At 45.2% G+C, this 23,339-nt stretch overlaps 1 protein-coding gene across 3 annotated transcripts in view; it reads left to right on the forward strand.

Annotated features, from left to right (window-relative positions):
• CDK5RAP2 (CDK5 regulatory subunit associated protein 2) overlaps positions 1-23,339 on the forward strand; it is a 174,351-nt gene that overhangs the window by 121,517 nt on the left and 29,495 nt on the right. For 2 of the 3 annotated variants that reach the window (XM_087419197.1, XM_087419195.1), the window contains exons 23-27: positions 1,901-2,023; positions 6,310-6,886; positions 8,683-8,915; positions 18,058-18,106; positions 20,792-20,964. In XM_087419197.1, the coding sequence (XP_087275323.1) occupies positions 1,901-2,023; positions 6,310-6,886; positions 8,683-8,915; positions 18,058-18,106; positions 20,792-20,964 (1,155 nt within the window). The remainder of the gene's footprint in view (positions 1-1,900; positions 2,024-6,309; positions 6,887-8,682; positions 8,916-18,057; positions 18,107-20,791; positions 20,965-23,339) is intronic. The other variant, XM_087419196.1, reaches the window with a different exon arrangement.

A 23,339-nucleotide genomic window follows, 5' to 3' on the forward strand; every position in this document is an offset into this window, starting at 1 on the left:
TGGAGTCAAGGGGAGAGGGCTGGGCTAGACTTATAAACTTAGGAAATATCAACATATCCCTGGTATTTGAAGCTATGAGACTTGGAGTCATAGGGAGTAGGTCCAGGAACTGAGACCGGGGCTCTAGTAAGTAGAGGTTGGACTGAGAAGGAGCAGCCGGTAAGATAGGAGGGGAGCTGAGAAAGGATGATGTCCAGAAGCCGAGTAAGGGACCGGTTAGCTGTGTCGAATGTTGCCAATAAGACAAGTAAAACAAGGACTGAGGATTGGCCTTGGGATTTAGCAACAGGAGAGTCATTGGTGACCTTGAAGGGAGCTCTTTCTGTGGAGGAGTGGGGCTGGATGGCATGGAGTCCAGAGACAGAACGGAGGAGATGTGTTGGAGATTCCAGAGTAGATGACGCTGAGGGATTCTCCTGTGAAGAGCGGTGGAGAAGCAGGGCAGTCAGGAGCCACGCTGTCAGCACATCTCGAGAGTTTCAAGGAACTGGGGCCATGGGTGACCGCAGTAAGGTGGAGTAGTTGCTATAGTCTGACGGCATGATCCGCAAAGCTGGAGTTTCTAGGGAAGAGAGAGAATGATCTGGAAGTGTCAGTGAAGAGCAAAGGCATGTCTCCGTTTCCAGATTCATGATACAGGAGATGTGGGAAAGAATCATCCACCACTGGGGAGGTTGCTGGAGAAGCACTGTCAGGGGACAGCCCGCGTTCCCTTAGCATGAGGGGATGAGATGGGTGTTCAGGGAGGAGATTGAGGTTCTTTGGGACTTTGGGGTTGAGTATGGAAGACTGCGTCCAATTAGGGGGTTTTCAGAGTGGTTCGGGGATGGGAGATGGCTGGGAGCCTGGGCCTTCCTGGGGCACTAATAAAACAAGTGCCATTCACTCATTCATTCAGCCCCACTGTCCACTTTAAATACATGATCTAATTGAATCCTCTTAACAGTTCTTTGAGGCAGGAACAGTAATTATTCCCATTTTATCATTGAGGCGGTGCTTTCAGAGATAAAGTGACTTGGCTATGGTCACACTGTTACTAGCTTCCTGGGCCAGATTTGAACTAGCCTGTCTGATTTCAAAGCCTGTGCCCTTTACTGCTTCATAAAGCCTAGTGTATGATACTTTGCTTATGGATTTTATGATCTATAGCCAGAGGTATTTTCCATTTAATTTTAGGCTCTCGGGTTTACCGTAGTCGAGGTTTCAAGATGTCAGCCTTTGGCCAGATTGCTCTTCCTCCCTCCCTCCTTTCCCGCTTTCTCTTAATCCATCCATCTACCCATCCAGGCATCTATTCCCCGAGCACTTGCTGTCTTCCCAGCTCGTGCACTGGGCGTAGGGGAGAGAGAGAGGGGAATGAGATACAGTCTCTGCCCTCTGAGGGTTCCCTGTCTAGTGAGGCAAGGGCAGATAATTTAACAAATGAGTGTGGGGTGGGATCGGGGGTGCTTCAGAGAGGAAAGATTTTATGGCAAAGGTGACTCAGCCCAACAGAGGCCCTGGCACTTTGCCCAGGGCCTGCCATTTGCACTTAACAATGTGTTTATTTCTTGCTGAGGTCCTGGGGTGCCTCAGCCAGGTGCTGCTTCCGCAGTTGCCCAGAAGACCCTGGGGCCTTTCTCTTCTTGGGAAAAGTGGGTATGAGTCTACAGAACTCATTTTCTCACTCATAGTTTTTTGAGAGCCTGGACTTAAACCATTTCAGACAAGCTGCAGTATATTTATGCTTTTTATGTTCTGTTATGGCAGCTCGATAGATTAATTTTATCTTATAAATTGCATTTTGCCTCCCCAGTGTTTTTATTTTCCCTCTTGTATCTTTGTGTTCTCCTCAGTTGCTTGGCTAAATTTCAAGTCTATGGTATTGTTTATTTTTCTTTCTCTTTGTGAATGCGTATAGCCCAGCCCCTTGTGGAAGCAGCCTACCAGGACAGCCCAGGAGAGCAAGAAGGAATTGAAACCATGCCCTGTGTCTGGAGAGACAAGGAAAGGGACAGTGATCAGCACACAAGCTACAAGACTGGTCAGAATGCAACCCCTATATGTATTGAACAGCTGTTGTGTGCCGGGCTCCATTTGGGGTGTTTTATATAAAAATTATTACTAAGCCCTGCCACAGCCATTTTAGGGCATTATCCTTATTCCCATTTTACACGTGAGGAGCTGAGGTTTTTAAAAAGAATTGATCCAGGATCAGCCAGATGGTAAGCAGGTAGATGCGTCAAGGTCCAGTAGGATGTCTGTCTGAGCTTACCAGTCCATTTGTCAGACATGTTTCTACCAGGCAGCGGGCTGGGTTCTGGTGGTTCAGCCTAAAGGGACACAGTGCCTGCTCTCAGGGATGTCCCAGTCAGTTGGTGTTCTGTGTGGTGCTGGCTGTTAGGTGTGCACAGTTGGCCTCTGGCTGCTGGAGAGGGTGGGTCAGAGGTGAGCCTGAGCTGACACCTGCTTTGTGGCATTTGTCAGGTAGGTTAGAGATGTGAACGAGGCCCCAGGCAAGTTGTGTCTCTTTCTCCTTAAAATTATGAAGTATTAGAAGCATACAGATGAGTACAAAGGATAATATAACAATATTCATTTTCCCATTCAATCAGAATGAACAAATGCTTACATTTTTTTTTACCTTAGATCTTTTTTTCCCCTTCATTAAAAAAGAAATCACCATTATTCTGGATCTAATTCAGTATGTAAGAAGTAATTGTCTTCAGGAATCCTAAATTTGTGCTGGGGTGGCCATGAGAACACCAGTCTCTGGGGAAATACTGAATTTTCGGCCCTGTTCCCAGTGGTGCATGCTTTCCCAAGGGCTCCTGTCAGTGCAGTGAATACAGGGTCACCCGCTTCTGACTGTTCTAGGCTTTGAGGAGAAAGCCACTCTCCCAGGTAATGAAGTACCCTTAGCTGAATTGTGGAAAGTTCCAGAACTGCCATATTTCCTATAATGTAAATAACTGGGCCTGGGGGCATCTTTTGATTTCTTGTTCATAGTTGGATCATTACTAAAGGCTTCTTGACTGATTGGCAGCTTCCCTTTCTCTCTCAGATCCCCATCATTAGTGAGCTTCCTTCCTTTTTCTTAACGTGCCTCTAGAACTTTGCACATGCTGTTGCCTCTGCCTGAATTTCCTCCCTTTAATTGCTGCCTAGCTGATGCCTCATCCTTTAGGTCTCTGCTTAAATGTCACTGTCCAGGGAAGACTTTCCTGAGTCCCCCAGGTATTTAGACACTCCTCTTAGCCCCTCATGTTTTGGTCTTGAATTCACTTGCTCAGAGACCCCCCTCCGCAAGGCTGGGTACCGTGTGCGCCTCCATCACTGCTGTGTCTTCTTCAGTAGCCCCCGATAGTTACTTGAGAAGTGAACGACGGGGATTCTACAGTTGTTACTGGCCTTCACATTGAGAGTTGAGGAATGCACCCCTGAAACGGGAAACCCCAGTGGCAGGAGGGTTACGTCAGGAGGCAGCATTCAGTTTTGAAGGCGGGCTGCCAGGCCTTGATGGTGGGCTCTGCTGCTTACTCACCCTGACCCTTGGTGAGTTCTTATTTCTCTAAGCCTCAGTCTCCCCTTCTGTGAAATAGGGGTACTAGCGATGCCTCACAGGGTTGTTGTGAAGATTAAATGGGTAGCATAGGTGAGGGGCTTGGTCCTATGGGCCAGGTTCCAGCACATAGTTATGTGTCCCGAGGCCTTGCTAAACCTGCAGGTTCACACCATATATTACAGCTTATAATCCTCCCTCTCCCACACCCTCCACGCAGTGATATTTAAATGAAAAATCCTCCTTTGGACCTTTATTGAGGGCTACTGAGCAGAGAATAGCAAAGCCACAATTGCCATGCTGGTGCTGGGCCATGAGACTTGCTGTATACTGGCGTTGAAGCCTTGAAATCCAATCCTCGCCTCCGCTAAATCACAAATTCTGGTAGATCAGGGGCACTTCTGAAGTCAAAATTATGAGTGTCAAGTGTCTGAATGTTAGGTTTGTTGCATTGTGAGGAGCAGAGTTTAAAGTGGAGGTCTAAGTGTGAATATGAGAATGCATACCACTCTGAGGTGTGTGAGTGTGTGTGTGTGTGTGTGTGTGTGTGTGTGTGTGTGTGTGTGTGTAGCTAAACGTCAGAGCTGGCCACAGTCTGTATCACAAAAGGACAATTATATGGGTCTTACAGTTTTTTTGCCTCATGATTACTTAAGGGAAGTCATTAGAGCTGATCTTTCTGCCCTTGAGTGAACATTGCTTCTTATATCGTGAGGTTGTTATAGCAAAATATTTCCTTGTCTTAGAGGGTGATTCACTGGAAAAGAGCCTTGTTGAGGTCTCTCCCTCTGTCTCTCTTTTACTCATTCAGCTGGCAGTACTTGCTGACTACCTTCTCTGCCCCAGGCCCTGTGCCAGACGCTGGAGAAACAGAGATGAATGACACAGTCTCCACCCTGAAGGACCTCAGAGACTACTAGTGATTATACAAATTCTGTACAGTAAAAATGCTGTATTAGGAAAGCTTCCTTTAGGTCATGTAGCAGCTGCCTTCTGAAATAAAAAGATTTATTTTATGGTATTTGCATCGTGAGCAGAGAGACAAGAATGGGCTTAAAGCCACGAGGAGCAGTTGCAGAACAGAAATTGGAATATACAGTCTGACAGGGATTTTCATGTGCTCTTCTTCCTGAGAGATCTCCTCATCCAACCCACATTGCTGCCTGTGCAGCGTGTCCCCAGGCCACAGCCTCTGCTCGCAGGCCTCCCGTGATGGGCATCCTCGTCCATCTTGGAACAGTTTTAGGGAAGCAAAGGACGTTAACATTAGTTGGATTCCTTCACGACTTATGTGCCAGACATGGTGTTAGCCTTTTTGCAGATCTTGTCCCATTTGATCCTAAAAACAAAATACACAACCGTTCGTAGTGAATGATGTTCTCTCCATTTTGCAGATGAAGCTACTGAGGCTCAGAGAGGTTAAGTAACCTGCCTAAGGTCATGCAACTAGTAAATGGCAGAGCCAGAGTTTGCAACCAGGTCTGTTGGATTTCAAAGATGGGTTTTTCCACTATATTCTGCTGCCTCTTAAGTAAACAACTTCTTATTTTGAGCTAAGCTTTCCCTGGGCAGCAGGCACAGTGGTATGTGGTTAAAGACAGGATCTCTGGACTCAGGCCTGAGCTTGGAGCCTCACAACTAGCGTATTAGACATCTTTCTGGGGAAACTGAGGCTCTGGGACAGTAAGTTACTTGTGTGAGGCTCTGCAGCCAGCAAGTGGCAAAGCTGGGTGTGATCCATCTTCTCTCTGGCTTCACAGCTATTTGTTCTGCCGCACCACTCCACCTCTCAAACAAGTTTGGCCCTGTATCTGGGGATTTAAACTAGCTGTAAGGAAATATTTCCTGGCAGGATTGTGAGTCAGTAAGACAGCTCACTACAGGGGACATCGTGGCATCTCCTGAAACTGGTAGACGTAGAAATGAGAAGACTCTCATCCTCTGTGGATTTCCAGTTACTGCTCTTCAGTGTTACTACCCTCATTCCCCAATATTTATCAGATCTTCACTGACGTCTGCTCTGGTGCTGTGCCGGGTCCTGAGAATGTGAAGATAAGAGGCCAGGCCCTGCTGTGAAGGAACTTGCAGTCCAGTGAGGGAGAGAGGAAGCCAAATAACTAGCTGCTGTGTAGATAAATACATAAGCCGAGTGTACTTCCTGCGTAGCATCAGCGCGTGGTGTGTTTGTCGCGGGTGACGTGTATAAGGTGCTGTGGAAGCAGAGGGAGTGATTGTTACATAGTTCAAGGATGGGTTCTCAGAGGAAGGACAATTAGATCTGGGTGTTGAAGGATGAGTATGAGTTCCTTGAGTGGAAGTAAAGTACAGGGCTGAGCATATTCCAGGCAGAGAGAACAGCACATGCAAAAGCATGGAGGTAGAAACAACTTGGTATGTGCAGGGAGTTAGGGTTAACTTAGTAGGGAATCTCCAGAGGTGGTGCCAGGGCATGTTCCTGAAAAGGTTGCCTGGAACTACATCATGGAGGGTCTCAGATGCTGTGAGAGGGAGTTTGGATTTAATCCTCAAGATAGTGGGGATATTGATGAGTTTTAGGTGGGGGCTCGTGGTTGTCATGGTTAAATTCACTTTTTAGAACAGTCACCCTGAGGAAGAGGATGGGTTGGGAGGTAAGAGGGAAAAACTTAGAGTCAGAGGGGCCTATTAGGAGGCCCTTGCACTGTCTCTGCTTGGCGGTGGCTGTGAGGAAGGACAGAGGGGGTGGATTTCAGCAAAGGAGTTACTGACTTAAATGCATCGATTTTCAGACTCTGAAATTTACCAGCCTGATGACCTTGCCATCTTGCCAACATGCAAAGAGAATCCTTCTGAAGATTTTCCAGGCCCAGCTTCAGGAGCTACTCACTTGGGTTCTAAGTGTCAGCTTTCCACTAAAGGCAGTGTGATTGGGACCGATCAGTCGGAGAACATCGATACCTCAAATGATACAGAAAACTTAAAACAGAGAATCTGTGACTTGGAAACCGAGCTCGAGGGCTACCGGAATTTCATACTTCAGCTTCAAAAACACTCCCAGTGCAGCGAGGCCGTTATCACAGTTTTGTGTGGGACAGAAGGGGCCCAGGACGGCTTGCACAAGCTCAAGGGCAGTACTGACGAAGAAGAAATGACCTTTTCAAGTTTGCACCAAGTACGTTACGTGAAACACATGCAGATCCTCCATTCACTGCCCCCAGAGAGGATTGACGGCAGGATGCTGGAGAGCCTCCAGCAGCAGCTGGTGGAACAGGAATATGAGCTGCAGAAGGAGCAGAATTTGAACATGGAACTTTTCAGTGAAATCCATAACCTGCAGAATAAGTTCAGAGATCTCTCGCCCTCAAGGTACATCCCGTCTGCCTTCTCCCACTGTTTAAGCCTGCAGTTCCCCTATGTTGCCACTAGGTGGGAGCCCATGAGCTAAAAGGGCACGCTGCTGTGCGGTGGGGTGGGGTGGGGTGGGTCCTGGGGAAGGCTTGATGGTGGGGTTAAGACAGCTAGGCCTGCGGAGAAGAGAAACGTGAGGCTACAAAGAACAGTGGCTGCGCACATTCTACTCTTGTGTCCTCTGAAACTGGCAGAGCAGATTTCGTCCTCCTGAGGTTGGGGACTCAGGGTAGAGGTTTTATACCAGTCCCTCAGTGAGTTATAGTGTGTTTGCTGAATGGCAGCGTTTACTCTTGGACCCCATTATTGGCTTTTACTGTGCTATGGGACTGAAGCTGATGTCCTAGGCAGGGTGGGAAGAATATAAATATTTTCCATATCTTTACCCTTTAAGGTCATCTTAGAGAAATAAGCCTGTGTTGACAGAGAAGAATTCTGAGGTCATGAAGATATGTTTTATGGGCATAGATATATACAGTTTTGCTTCATGAGATATGGCAAAAATGGGATCATTTGTAAAGTTGACCTTCATTTGTCTCTAATTTGAGACAGGCACCTTGTTCTGAATTGTCAGGAGCCAGAGTGAATATTTTAAGACTTCCCAAACAGTGAGATTAAAGGAAGCTTGTATTTATTGAAAGGCAGTTGTCAGACCCCCGGCTAGGCACTTTTCTTATTTAATCCTCAAAATCACCTGAGAAAGGAGGTTTTTGTGGATGAGGAAATGGAGCCTCAGAGAGTTGCTGTGTCTGGGAAGATTTACAGAGCTGGTCAGAACCGTTGCCAGGGTTCAAGCTCTCATCACCCTACTCGGGTTCCTTCTCATCCATTAAACTGGCCCCCACCTTCAGTACTGGTGTCACATGATCTGAATGTCTGTCCTTGGGGTCGAGGGTGGTCACCAGTCCCTCGTACTGGCATCATTTCGGGGAAGGGGGAACACATTGAACTGAAAGGTCAGCGTCTTTGCCAAGCCGCTCTGGAGCCAGGTTACCATGGCCACCTGGTAGCCACGTTTTCCTTGCCTCGTGCTTTTCTCAGTGCCTGCTAGCACCCGTGGCTCACGTAGGAAAGGACGGCGATGGGGCCAGGAGGTAGTATGTATAATAGAGCACGGGCTTTGAAGGCAGAGCTGTGTTTCAGCCAAAATCTTCACCATTTAACAAACTTTGCCATCTCTGAGGGTCAGTTTCCTCTTCTGTAAATTCGGGGAGGTTCAGACGTTTGTGGAAAGATTGGGAAGATTAGATAACTTTAAAAAACGCCCAATTCAGTGACCAACAGGTCCTAGACCCTCCTAAGTGGTAGTGAGGATTATGATTGTTCCCTGACCTCTCAGGTGAGAGGAGACAGTCCTCTTTTTGTTTTCCCGCCTTTACAGTTTCTTTTTGGTTCTTCGTGAGAATTTGTGGTGGCTCCTGGCCCCTGAGGCACTTCTTTCTACAATTCAGAATAGTATTTTTGAAAAATATATGGAAACTAATTGTTCTTCTGAGTCCTTGCCAATCTGTACTTTAAATGGGGGCTTCATAAGGTTAGAAATATTGCAGAAGAACCTTTGTTGCAGCATTTGTTGGCTGTTTTGAAATCGAAGAAGGAGTGACCTTGTACAGTTGCAATTTTTCTGAAAGTATATATACTTGTGCAGCTGCAAGCATTTAAAAATTGTGCTCTGTCATTTTTCCAGTTAGTGTTAAGGTCACAAAAATTGAATTCTAAAATGGTACAAGCATTTCTTTTCCCCTTTTTATCAGATATGATTCATTAGTTCAGTCCCAAGCCAGGGAGCTCTCCCTTCAACGACAGCAGATTACGGATGGCCGTGGCATCTGTGTCATTGCTCGTCAACATATGAACACCGTGATTAAGGCGTTTCAGGAGTTGCTGCAGGCCAGCGACGTGGATTACTACGTGGCCGAGGGTTTCCAGGAGCAGCTGAATCAGTGTGCTGAGTTGCTCGAGAAATTGGAAAAGCTGTTTCTTAATGGTAAGTGGGGTGAGGGACTGTGAGTCCTAAGACATGTCAGTAATTGATCCAGGACTTCTTGGAGGGCCCAGGGGGAACAGACTCCTTGGCTTTACTTATCTTATGCCCCTCTGCTCTGATGAGGTGACAGCAGAGCCACACTGGCTGCTTCTTCCTTCCAGTGACTGCTTCCATGTGGTTGGTGGTCTGCACTGTTCTAAACCAGGGGTCCAGGGGTCCAGTGAGGATACTTCAGAGGCCAGGCCAGTGAGGCACACGAGTGAAGCCAGCCTGGAGGCACTGTCCCTCAGCACCTGCCACATGGTTGCTGGTTCCTCTGGATTTTCAAGAGAAGATGGAAATCAGAGATTTTTGGGTGAAAGCGCATGAGTTTTAAATGTTGGCAATAAGAAACAAAACACACAAACAAAAAACTCCAAATTTTATTAGTTACAAAATATATTCAAGGGTCCGAGGTGGTTAGAGGAAGGATGAAAGGAAACCTTTGCTCTGTGCTGGGTACTTTAATAAATGTCACTGCATTATGAATGTTTTTTAAAAATAATTTGCAGGGGCCGGCCCGGTGGCGTAGTGGTTAAGTTCGCGCTCTGCTTCAGCAGCTTGGGGTTTGCAGGTTCAGATCCCCGGCGTGGACCTATGCACCGCTTGTCAAACCATGCTGTGGCAGTGTCCCACATATAAAGTGGAGGAAGATGGGCACGAATGTTAGCCCAGGGCCAATCTTCCTCAGCAAAAAGAGGAAGATTGGCAACAGATCAGGGCTAATCTTCCTCACCCCCCCAAAAATAATAATAATTTGCAATTTTTTCAAGACTACAACAAAGAACTCCCACATATCCTTCATGTGGCTTTATCATTTGTTGGTATTTTGCCACATTTGCTTTATTCTCTCTCTCTCTCTCTCTCTCTGCGCGCGCACACACACACAAACACACACACACACACACACTCTATTATTATCTCTCCTAACCCTATCGGAGTGGATTGATGATATCATGTCCCTTTCCCCCTAGATACTTCAGTGTATAGTTCCTCAGACAAGGACATTCTTTTACATAACCACAGTACAATGATCAAAATCAGGAAATAGTATTTTCTAATACATAGCCTATAGTCAAATTTCACTAATTGATTCAATAATGTCTTTTATGACAGTTTTTATTTCTGATCCTGATCCAGGGTCTGGTCCCCACATGACATTTTGTCGTCATGTCTGTGGTTTCTTTTCATCTCGAATAGTTTCTCACCCTTTGTCTTTGGTGATATGGACAGATTTGAAGAGTTCAGGCCAGTCCTTCAATGTGGGATTATCTGTTGTTTCCTTGTGATTGGATTAGATTAGTTATGTGGTTTTGGCAGGAATACTGCATAAACGACGTTGTGTTCTCCTGGTATCACGTTCAGGAGGCACATGATGTCTGTTTGTCCCATTTTGGGTGACGTTAATGTTGATGGCTTGGTTAAGGTGATGTGTGTCAGGTTTCTCCACTGTAACTTACATACTTCCCTGTGTAATGTATAAGTAATTCATGGGGATACTTTGTAACTCTGTAAATATTCCATTCCTCCTCGAACTTTTACCCATGAGTTTTACCATCCATTGATGATTCTTCCTCAATTATTACCAGGATGGTGGGAACATGGTGATTTTTTCCTAAAGCCGTTATTCCTTCTGCATTTATTATTAGGTGGCATCTGCTGTGAGGATGAACTCTCCCTTTACCTCTGTTTATTTATGTATTTGTTGTCTGTTTATTATCGGTGTTGACTTGTAGATTCTTATTTTAATGAATGGACTCTTGTCCATTTTGTCATTAATATTGATGCTCAGATTGTTCCAGATTTGGCAGGTGGCAGTTCTTTTTGACATGTCTCTATTTTTTGGGGGGGACACTTCCTTACTTACTTTCTGGCACAAAGAAAGATGTTCCAGGCTCTTATACTGTCCTTGCCTGTGAATCAGCCATTTCTCTAAGTAGCCCTGGTTCATTTTGAAGGGGAATGCTATTTCAAAACCAAGATTTGGTGCTGAGTGTGTTCATTGCTACTAGGGTGTCGTTGTTTCTAGGCCCTTTAGCAGGCAGAACTAGAATATATATTCACATACATATGTATGTGTATATGCATGCATGCACACACGTATATACACATGTATGTATGTATAAAAATGTATAGTTTATTTAAAAAATCACAATGGTGCCTCCAATTGTAATCCAAACCTGCTGTGTTCTTTCCTTCCTTTCCCGCTTCTGTATCTGTGTGTTTCCTTCTCCAGCAGTGAGAACCCTGGCTCTCACAACATCAATATATGTGCTCATTTGTTGAATTCTGTAATACACACAGATAGTTCCATAATTGCTCCACCTGTACCACTGCGAAAAACAAAAGCTACTAGAAGAGTTCAAGATTTGTTTACAGTTCTTTTTGTTTTTAGGCTAAGGGTATATAGTCAGGTATTAAATTTAAAAGTTATTTGGTTTCATTCTTTCATTGTACTTATTTGAAATAAGATTTATTTATTTCTGTTTGTATTTAATTTTAGGGTCTCTACATCCTTATTGATTTAAGTTTTTGAATATGAAAAACATTAAGGTGCTTCCAAAGCTAAAATTTTTATCTAAGTTGCCTCTATGAAGTCTCTATTTGTGTCCCTCTCCTTTAGATCCATTAGTATTACTTTCTAGTCCCCTTTTTTCTCTTAAACCCCCTGGAATGGGGGTTTCAGACATCCTAGCCTCTCCACTGAAAGGGCATTTGACTGAGTTGCTAACAACTTCCACTTTGCTAAATCCAGTGATCAGTTTTCGGACTGCATCTGACTCAGACTCACAGCAGTGTTGGATGTGGTCCCTCCCTCCCTCCTTGGGAACCCCGTTCCTCCCTTGCCTTCTGAGAGGACATCACTCAGAGTCAGCTCCCCTCCCACCTCACTGGCCGCCCCTTTCAAGTTCTACCTGCAGCGTGTGTTCCCGACTTGACTGATTTCCACTACCTCATTGCCGCCACGGTTCCATTTGCCACGGTCACCTCGCCAGGATTAGTGTGGTCCTCTCCTCCCTGGGCCCCGCGCTTCTGCCCCATCCCACTACAGTCTATTTCCACACCATAGTCAGAGTGATCTTTTCAAGATGTAAGTCAGGACATGTCCCTTCTCTGCTCAAAATCAAAGCCTTTTTTTTGTGAGTTGTAAGAGTTCAGTTAAAAAATGGACGTGAAGCCTCGGTTCAGTGCTTGGCATGTGGCTCTTAAGCGCTGGGTGCTTACTGGTGTCTATACTTGTGAGCTGGGGGCTTAATCCTCAGAACAGCCTGTTTCTCGTGAGGAACTCAGCCTTCACAGAGGAAAGTCAGTTGCTCAAAGTCGCAACTGATTTGGTGGAACCAAGGTTTGACCTCAGTTCTTCTGTCTGCAAACATACAAAATGGGTGGTTCATGAGGGTCCACATATGTTCAATGTAATTCCAAGATAGAACCTGGGATAGTGTGGCCTTCTGGGCCCAGGCAACTTTTGTTCCTGGTTTTTTAAAGAGCCCAGTACTGGTTCCTAGTACTGGTTCCGCAGGACCTTTGAGGGCCAGTACATAGGAGCACTTGACTTTCCCCAGCTTTATGAAATCTACTTTCTTCTGGCTAAGGTTTTCCAAATAAGCTAGTTTTCATTTTATTATTGGAGAAATAGTGGTCCTCAAGATAGAGCTGTATCCACGAGGCATTTTCCTTCTGTCTCTTCTTCCTACAAGCCCTCAGCCTGGGCCCTAGGAAGTGAGAGGCTGAGAGAGAGTACCTCTGGCACCAGCTGCTCTCCCTCCCTCACCCAACCGCCCCTCCTTGATTTATTTTTTAGTTATTTACCTTGACAAGCCCAAGGAGATCTCACTTCTTGTTTCCTCTGGGTTCTGGAAGCAGAAGCGTTTCAGGCTTAGCAGACAACACAAACAGAGAACTTTATTTTCTTCTACAAAAGGCATAAAAGTCTCAGGAACCTCACTACAGCCCCTTTTCTTAGAGAGTAAAATGTAACAGAGGTAGGTCTTTCTTTGATGCTGTCTAAGGGGTCTGGCTCCTGAATCATGAAACGAGCTTATCATAAAGTAGTTTTATATTTGAAGCAGTTGCATAGCATGAGTTCCTAAAAATTTTATATACAGCCTTTTTTTATTAATACAAAGCAGTTCATGTTTATTGTAGAATAACAGATAAGCAGATACTCCTATAATTGCATCATTTATACAGCAAAACATGAACACCCTGGAGTTTATACTTACAGACCTTTTTTATACGTATGTGTATTTTTTGTGGAAGTAGGAGTATTTGCAACCTCTCCCTTTGTTCAATTATGGATAATAAATATTAATCTACATTGTAATTTTTGGTGGCTATGGAGCATTCTTTTGTATGAATGCACCATAATTTATTTAATCGTTCCCCATTAGATGGATACTTAGGTTGTTTCCAGTTTGGGGCTATTATAAAGAACACTGTATTGGGATCTTTGTGTGTATTTTGCTGTTTCTTGAATAGTATTTAATTGGTAGAACCCGAGTGGTAGGATGATAGTGTGGTTTCTTAATGCTTGTAAGGATTAGAGCTGTGATTTTCTGGGGTGAGGGTCTATAACTTTTATTCTCAAAGTGGGTTGGGACCCAAAGTAGATGCAGAACTGGTGTGGCAGTCCCCGGTTTCCACCACATCCTTGTTCACGCTGCCTCCCGAGACCAGCAGCGTAAATCAGGAAGGCAGTTGTCTTCAGGTATTTTTGAGTCAGCACTGGGGAAGGTACAAAGAAGACTGTGAAATAGTTCCTTTCCTCCGTGAGCTCACCACGTGTGTCCAGGTTTAGCCACAAGGATAGACAACAGCTGCTGGGATCCCTTCCCTTGGCTCTTTTTTGCCTACAGGGATGAACCTAAAACATTCATTTCTTTCAAGACCTTCCACAGTTTGCCTTTTCCAACCCATTACCCTCTAGATAATAATGATGATGATGATGAAGGAGAAACAGTGAGAAAGGCTCATTGCTCATTATTGAGTGTGTACTGTATGCCAGGCATTGTTCTCAGCCAGTGAAGAGGTATTGTTTATTATCCTCATTTAATAAACAAGGAACAAAGAGATTAATTTATTTGCTCTAGGTCACACAGAAAGTGGCAGAGTCTGGATTTGAGCCCAAGCAATTTGCTTCCGCAGCCTGACCTCCTGACCACCATGAGGTCGTGCTTCTCACACTCCTGTCAAATCGGGTGTCCTGGTCAAATGTTTCTGTGGGCCAGGCCTCGCATTTCCCCACTTCTGGGACTTTGTTCAAACCGGTCTTTTTTCTAGAAGACTTTTACTCCTTCTTCACTTCTGGAAATTCTGCCCACCATCCCGGAGGCTTTCTTTCTTCACCCCAAATAAAAGCAAATCTATTCGTTTTCTTTTTTTCTGGGTCATTTGTAACTTGCATATGACAGTCACTTCTGGCCTTGTGATGGAGATTATGTACTGGGATAGAAAGGACAGAACTGTTGGAGCCAGATAGACTTGGGTTCAAATCCCAGCCTTTACGATTCACTTAGTCCTTTAAGGGTCAGGTTTCCTCTGTGAGGCAGTAGTACCTGTCTTGCCGAGTTACTTGTGAGGATTTGGAGAGATTATTTAAAGTGTGTGGTGTCTTGCCTAGCTAATAGTGGGAGCTCAGGAGGTGACAGCAGTGATTTCTTATGGGCATGTTTTATTTCTTCAGAGCATAAACTCCTGGAGGTGGGAGCCTTGCACCTAGGAAGGGATCAGACGTGTAGTGCCCAGTCAGGATTTGATGACCGTGCTATAGTCTCATTGGTATGGATGGACCTTATTCCAGGGTGCCCTTTGATTAAACGTCCTCTGACTCTGTCTGTGCACATAGTGTGAGCCTGGAGAGAGGCCCTTCTGAGCTGTAAAGGGAAGGCTTCCAAGAGGAAAGGGTATTGGAGCTCAACCTTCCATATTGGAAGGATTCATAGTTGTTGGAGAAGGGTATTTTAGGAGCGGTAAGGGGGCATGCAAGTTAGGGTTAGCATAGTGAGCCAGGCTATCAGATAAAATAGAGGCTTCTTCCTCCTACATATCCCTGGAATCTGCCTTCCACGTAGCCCCTTAGCTTCTTATCTTTATAAAGCAGTTCTTTCCTGCCTGAAACATACATCAGTTGTCTTCCCCTCTAAATTCTCCCTGATGGTCCAGGCTGGATCATGTTTGTTTCCTCTGTGTGCCCTACCACAGGACCGTGATGCCCCTTGTCACAGCACTGTAGTGTAATTGTCTTTTGGGTCCATTGTTGCCCCTCAGCTTTGAACTCATTGAGGGCAGGATGGCTCCTCATTCATCTCTGTCTCCTCGGTGGCTGGTACAGGCACCTGGGAAGAGCACTGTAAATATTTAATACGAATTACTAGTGAGATGGAAAGGAAGAAACATTTGGGTCATGTAGGAGATTCCAGGCTATGATATTTGAACTTAATTCTGTACGATTGATGGATTTTGAGCGAGGGAGTACTGTTTCAAAGGAGGCTTCTTAAATGGTGGCAGCGTACAGGATGCATCAGTGCAGAGAGGAGACAGAAGGTGGGTTGGCCAGTGACAAGGCTGTCTTGCATAGTAATTCTCTTGCTAGTTTACATATGGGTCGGATAACTAGATGACTTTTTATTTGAAAAGATGAAGTCTCCACACTGCCACCTGCCACTCAGCTTTTGGGTGTAGCAATAAGATTTTCCTGAAAGATGGGAGCAGCATTTTCATGACACGCTTCCTAAGCATTTGGAATAGCCTGACAGATAGGACCCTGTCACCTGTGTGAAGGCAGTTTCCACCAAGAAATTCAATGCATCACTTGTAGTGATGTCCCTATGAATCCCACAGTAACAATTCGTCATTTGTTTTTAAAGAACTCTGTTGTGAGAGGGGAACGGGTGGAAAACAATTGTCGTTAAGTCATTACAAGATCCCCAAAGGTCTCTTATTTGATGGAGGGGAAACCCATGCTTCTGATGGCGTCAGGGCACGTCCTTCTGTGGTCATGGATTTTGTTAGGTAGCGAGGAGAGGTTTTTGATGGTTCTAAACATTCGTGGTCAGGGGTCCCAGAATGCTTAAAGCCTACTTCAGCCTAAGGGTGCCCTGCCCCGTGAAGTGTCTGAGGAATGTTTCTGTGCTCCTAAAGAACATGGTGAATGTGAGGCAGGATGTCATGTTATTGTTTGCCTGTCTAGTATATGTGGAACTCCTAAGTAAGCCCTTTGGAAGGCCGGGCTGGGGCAGATGGCCTTGGTCTGTAGGACCAAAATCTTACCATCAGCTGAATGTTGGTAAGCAGCCCTGTGCAGATGAGAGATGAAAAATGCTGATTGAGTTGTTTTTTTAATGTATAGTTGTCCCTGCCTGATCGTGGTGGTCTGCGACTTCCAGTCAAGGTCTTGGAAATTGGTCCAATCAGATGTAGATTTCCCGCCTTGAGGAGGAATGTAGAGGACAGAAAGGTGGAGCCTTTGAGAGCATCCACTGTGGTAGAGGCCTGTCAACCTCTCCCTACCTTTTGAGGAGCCAAAATATCATGCCATATTTGGTCAGGATGTAACCAAGAGGATCAAGACATCGATTTGTGGTTGAGCTAGCCGTAGGAATATCTCCATCTCCCGTGCTTACCTGGAACATGCAGCAAAGTAGGTGAGAGTGTGAATTGGGCAGAGTGAGAGAATGGAAACATTAAACCTCCTGGATTTCCACTTCTTTACTGTAAAGTGGAGATCCTTACACTGTGTCTGTATGATTGTTGTGAGGCCTAGAGGAGATGGCGGATATTAAAGAATCGTCCTCAGGGGCTGGCAGCTGATTGCTCGGGGCTGTCTGCCTCTTTCCCAGTGCCTGACAGTGCCCGCAGTGGCCGTGACCTTCAAGCCCTCGGTATGTTGCACTGACTCTTGGTGCCGAGTGGCCGGCCTGGTGGGGTGGAGAGGGAGCCCTGACAACAGCTGCATCCGGCCTTGGAAGCTCGTGGGTGGGAACCACCAGACATAAAGCAAATGTGCCAGTCTCCAGTGATCTTTTCCTCTGCGCTGTGGTGTTTGAGAACTTTTCCTTTTAGGAGTAGTTTTGAAAATGGTATGTGTGGGTGCAGTTTAATTATAGTCTCATTTTTCAAGTACATCTATAGAAGGGTTTGTTTTTTTCTTTAGCCATGCGTTAGTTTCTTCAAAGAGCTCATCCCAGTCTGCAATTTCCAGAGTTCTGAAGTATTTTTAAAATAAAGTTGTTAGTCTCTTTGAAATCTGGGCTCATGTGCTCACTTTCAAACAGCAAATGGTGACATGCAGGAGAGAGCAGAGCATCTTTTGCCCAACTATGTTCTGAACTTTGTTTTGTTTTCTTTGTCATTTCTTTTAGTCATTCCCCCTGCTGCATACACTGGCTTTTTCAGCTACACTCCTGTATTCCTTTCCTGGTAATCCCACTTCTGAGAGTCTTTCCTCAGGAAATAATTTAAATGCAGATAAAGCTGTATGTACAAAGATGTTTATTTCATTTATTTATGAAAGTGAAAAATTGGAGATGACCTAAATGTCAAACTGGCAAAAACTGTGGTTCCTGTATGCCTACAATAGAACATGAATGTAATCATTAAAAATTATGTTCCTAAAGCAAATTTAGTGAGAAAAATGCTTGCAATAAAATATGAAGTGAAAAAATTAAGTCACAATACAGGATCACCCATGCCAAATGCATGGAAGACAGAATGGAAGGCAATCCAATAGCCTGTCTGCAGTGGGTACCCAGAGGATGGTGATCTTTTTCTTGTTTCTATGCCCATTTCCTATAATGAGCATGAGTTCTGTTAGTATCAGGGTTTTAGAGAAGGAAAAAGAACCTGCACCCAGCAGTGCCTTTTTGATTGCTTTTTAGATTCTGTGCTGTCACCTTCCTACTAGAACTAGTGACAGAGCAGTGATAAAGGAGGAATGTAGTCTGCATTGCCTTCTTGGTAATCCTACTATAAATATCCAAGATTGTTATAAAGAATGTTTAAACAAAAGGAACAGTGCCTCTGTAAATGTATGAGCAAGAAATTATTAGGGAACATTTTTTTTTAATGTTTTCCTCCTTCTTGATGTTATTTCTGCTTCCAGGAAAATCAGTTGGAGCGGAAACGAGCACCCAGAATGAACTGATAGAGAGGTGAGTGTAACATTTGGTGGGAAGACTTTGTGGGTTTGGTTTGTCTGCTGGCTTTTGGAGTATTCTGGCTCCCTCCCGTTCTGTTAGTTTCTTGCTTCTTGTAAATAAAGCATAAACACCTATGAAACTGATAATGGCCATGCAAAACCAGGAGTTCATGCTGTGTATCCTGCAGCCTTCATTCAGTTGTTTTAGGTTAGTCAGGGCATGTTGCTGTTGGGTGATTTGACCCAGACGACGCATTCCTTCTGTTGGCTCCTGGGTACCTGCAGGTAAGTTCCAGACTCCTTAGCCTGACATTGGAGGCCCTTCTCAGTCTGACCCATCTTTCTTTTCTGTCGTATACCCCATGCTTCAGTCTGATCTGACTTTTGCTTGTTCTGCAGACCATGCCTGCACACAAGCTGTACACTCTACCTCTGCCTCTTGTAATGTGAAATCCTTCTTCAGAGTCAGTTCACATGGGAATGAACCTGGCTCTCCCCAACATCCCCATCTCTCCGCTACATCCCAGGATCGGTTATTCTTCCTGTAGCACTTGGCACTTAATTACATGACAGCACTTACCACACAGTATGTCATACTTTCTGCATTTATCTTTCCACTCCCAGAATTCCTCAAAAGAGGAGAGGAACTAGCATTAACTGGGTATTGGTATGTGTCGGCTGCTGCCCTAGGCATTCACGTTCGCTATTTCTGACCCTACAAGGTGTGCATCATTGGTCCCATTTTAGGATGGGGAGCCTGAGGGTCAGAGTTGCATACTTGCCATTACGAGGCAGAGCTGGGATTTGAATTTGAGTCTGTTGTACTCCAACGCTGGGGCTCTTATTGTTATTCCACATTGCCTTTTGAGGGCAAAGACTGTGTCCTGAGTATCTCTACACCTGCTCCAGCCCCAACTATCTGGCATATAGTTGGAATTCAAAACATGTTCATGGAATAAATGGATTGTATACTTTCTCAGCTTGCCTCTGGGTCAGCAGGAAATATCAGGGTCTCCCCCTCCTCTGTTCACTTGCTAAAGGTTCTGACTCTTGTTAGTGCTGTCAGTATTTCTCCTCTTTGGAGCTGCGGCCCTTTAGGCTCTGGAGGTAAAGAAAGAAATAGAGACCAATCTGGAGTGCAGAATTTTAGATTTTATTGGCATCATGAAGGCCACCAGCATCATTAGAATGAGCAGGCCGGGAGGTATGACAGCTCACTGGAGGACATTTTAATCAGGGCCTCTGTAGGGTTAGAAGAAATACTCCTCTCCCACGGCAGTATTTTCAAAGATCCCTCCCAGTTCAACCCGCCACTTCCATCCTTATAATAACGGATCTCATCCCTTTGGCAGGCCGTGGAGAGGGCAAGGAAGGCCTCGCAGAATGGAGACAGTCTTAGCCGAGATCTAAAGTATGAGCGTCGAGGGGTGGGGGTTGTTGGGAGAGTGTCCGTGCTCGAGGTGGGGAGACATGGCCCTTTTGAGCAGCGTGGCTGGTGCATGGAATGTGAGGGTCAAGGCTGGAGAGGCAGTCAGGGCAGCTCTGGGCTGGTCCTCAGACACTGTGTGAAGAGTGCAAATTCTGTTCTAAAGGAAGAGGGGAGTCTTTGAGGGAGAGTAAGCTGGGACTAGGCTTGATCAGATTTGCTTGGAGAACGGGCTGGAGGGAGGCGGGGAGCCCCTCTCAGCCCTCTTCAGATGTGCGTCACCCTTCTCGTTTCTGACAGGTTTGTTTCTTTCCTTCTGTTCTCCCTTTTTCAGCGGTAGGCCTCGCACTCACATGGGTCACTCCTAAGCTAATTAAATGGGTGCCCTTGGCCCATTCCTCACTTTTGCAAGGCAGCAGAAGCCCGTGCATCCATCACGTTGTCTGAGCAGAGTTGCATCTGGTGTTTACCTGTTAACGAATGCATTGCAGCTTTGGAGTCCTTTGCTCTTGTCTGAGCTCATGAATAATGAGACAAGAAGTAATAGGAAAAAGTGGGAGAAAAAAGAGCTTAAATTAAGGAGCTTATCTATAATGGAGATTCACGTGGGCTTTTCACAGAGTTCAGGATGTTTTTCCTTATGGTTTAGGTGGCCCTTGGAAAATACAGGTTAATAACCAGATGATTGCCAGAATAATGATATTGGGACCTGCTCGGGGACCATGAGGGTTTTGAGGTTTTTAAACCCGTAAGGCTGCTTCATGGGTTTGAGTTGGCCTCTCACATTCTCCTGGGGCCTTGGAGCCGGGCAGAGCTGGGTCCAAATGTGAGCTCTGCCACTTACATGCTGTGAGGCAGCAGGCAAGTATATGCTGATCCTCAGTCTCCCCAGCTCTAAATGAGAACAGTCATCCCTATCTCAGAGGGTTTCTGGGAGGACCAAGTAAGATAGGACATCTACAATGCCTGGTGCAGAGCCAACTTGTGTCAACAGCTGCCACTGATGCATGGCCTCTCTCCGGGTCGCTCTCATATAAGCTAGATGGTGTCTTCCCCTTCTTCATCGGCTCCAAACTCAAGCCTACTGAGCCCATTTTGTTTTTAGAATGTCCTTGCTAAAAAATGCTTTAGGGAAACAAAGGGGCTTCAAAACAAAGTTACAAATATGGGGAAATTACAAAGGGCCAGATAGTCTTAAGTGTTCTTAAGTCGTGGTCCTGGCTTGGGGTCTTAGTGTGGAACATGACTTCTCTTTCAATCCCAATGGTCAAGGATTGAGGAAGACAACCTAACCTACCAGCATGTTCTGCCTGAGTCTCCTGAGCTGTCAGCCTCTCACGCATTGTCCGATTGTGAAGTGTCTGAAAAGTCCTCTTTCTCACGAGACCAGAAGCAAGACAGCGAGACTGAGAAGACCTTGGTCATGGTGAACACTTTTTCTCAAGGTAAGCTAGGCTTATGAAGCATTTTAAACATAGCCAGGGTTTCCTGGTTTAAACAGTAATTTGCCATGTTGCCTCAGTAAGCGCAGTGCAGTGACACTTGAGTATTTCTCTGGTGAAAGGAGATCCCATGAGGGCCAAAGCTGGTCATTCAGAGTGTCATTTATCACTGGGGAAAGCTGTGGTTGTTGAAAGTGTTGGTGACTAGGGAAAAGTCACTTTTATTTTGAATGATGACTTCTTACATGACTGGTCATTTCCTTGCTCTTCTGAAGTGGCAGGCTGGAAAGCACTGAGGTCATGTATCAGTTCCAAGTCTGGTTAATTTCCCATTGTTTCTTTCATATTCTTCCTAAGGTAGGGTCACTTTGAAGACCCTTGCTTTGAATTGTACAGATGCCCGAGAGTACCCAACCCTCTGTTCAGATATTTTGTCATTCTGTAAATCTGCTGTGTTTCTCTTTAGTGTGACCCTTGGCCCATTGGGTCAGCCCCTTGTCCTGTCTCTGACCATGGAGCCATGGGCTCAGTTGGCAGAATTATCCTCCCAAGGCCCTACCTGCCCCTGAGCTCCCCTTTACCTTTTCTGTATTTTCAGTCTTGATTACCTCCTGTTGGGGTATTAGGTAGGGCTTAGTGTTCATGATTCAATGTATTTCAGAAGTTCAAGGGAAAGTATAGACCAGAACGATAGACTGGGGATTGTCAAACTTTTCCTATAAAAGGCCAGCTAGTAAACATTTTAGGCTTCGAGGAGCATCTGGTCCTCGTTGCAATTACTCAATCCTGCTGTTACAGCAAAAAGCAGCCATAGACAATATGTAAACGGATGAGTGTGGCTGTGTGCCAATGAAACTTTATTTACCGAAACGGATATGGGCAGATTTGACTCTAGACCTCAACTGACACCCCCGGTCTCTCTTTTCTTCCACTGGGTTCTTTGCAAGGCGTGCAGAGTGGACCCAGAGCACAAATCAGACACTGGCACCTCCTTGCTAAAAGCTCTTTCTTGACACTTGATCACATAGAACAATGATTTTCAAAAATTTGAAATCTTTTTTTAGCAACAGATGAAACTTTACATGAAGGCCTGATATGTAAAAGAGATACGAGTGGAGCCTTTGTCCCCACGGTGGCCTCTGAGGCTCCTCCAGGACACTCAGGCCCAGAGGAGCACGGTGTGAAAACATACCTAGAGCATGAAGTGCACGTTTTTGATGTAGCTCAGGTGTCAGCTGGGGTCCTCCAGCAGCCGGCATAGCTAGATTTGCTTTCTTTGGATTTCTGGCTATATCCCTCTGTGATTTCTGTGAGTTTCTGTGTAGTTGGTTTCTCTTGGTTATTTCTGGCTTTACAATCTGCCTTCTCCTAATTTAGGTCAGACCGTGAATTGTTTTCCTGTCCCTAGTGCCACCTCCTTCTGCTCTGTATCAATTTGGCATGGAACTGAGTCCCTTTCCAAGAGCCCCTGAGACCGCTCCCACAGGCCTTTGTGGGAGGAGCAGCCTTGACTGAGGATTTGAAGAACTAGGGGGTGGGGTTTATGAGGCAGCAAGCCAGATCATTTACATTGGGATATTGGAGATCCCTGTTCTTTCAAACCCTCCTGCTGTGGGACTGGGCGCTTCCCTCTGCTTCCTCTCTCCTGCCTGCTTTCTTCTACTCTCCGCCCCGTGCACCACCCAGCCTTGCTTTATTTCCAATGTAGGACCATTTAGGCGTCTCTTTTATTTCTTATTCCTCTGGGAAGCCATGACCTTGGGCTCGTCATGACCTCCTAGTGGATAACCAGGCACTTTCGTGAATGGGGGCAGTGCTCTCTGGAGCCAGCCTAATAAACCCACTGTTAGCTTTTTCAGTTTATTTCTCTTCAGACTTTTAGTCTCTGCGTCTGTCTTTCCTTTTGTCATGTTTATAATCTGAGTAGAGAGATAATTTAGTATTTTTCCTTTTCTCGTTTAACATTATATCATAAGCTTTCTGACATGTTGTTACATAACATCATTTTTAGTGGCTTTAGACTAGTCCATCGAATGGCTGAACTGCATTTTTCCTTAACGTTGCCCTGTTGCTGAACATTTAAGTCATTTCTAAAATTTCACAGTTGTGAACAGTGCTACAGGGAATATCTTTGAACATGAAGCTTTCCCCTTATTTGGGGGCATTTTCCTAACCTAGATTCTATAAATTGGAACTGCTAGGCAAAAGATATACACGTTGTGTTTGGTGGTTGTTTCTTACAGGATTTATGGTTTTAAAGAGTTAGCATTTGTCAGAAGGGTAATTATTTTAAGAGGGACGGATATTTTTCTCCCATTTTGTAAAGGCGAGTATAGTGTTTCCTTCTTCTTGGTTAGGGCTGCATAATTAATAAGTGG

Source organism: Ceratotherium simum, chromosome 29 (genome assembly GCF_057802395.1).
Source record: "Ceratotherium simum simum isolate JZ-2026a chromosome 29, ASM5780239v1, whole genome shotgun sequence".
In the NCBI taxonomy this organism is placed as follows: Eukaryota; Metazoa; Chordata; class Mammalia; order Perissodactyla; family Rhinocerotidae; genus Ceratotherium; species Ceratotherium simum.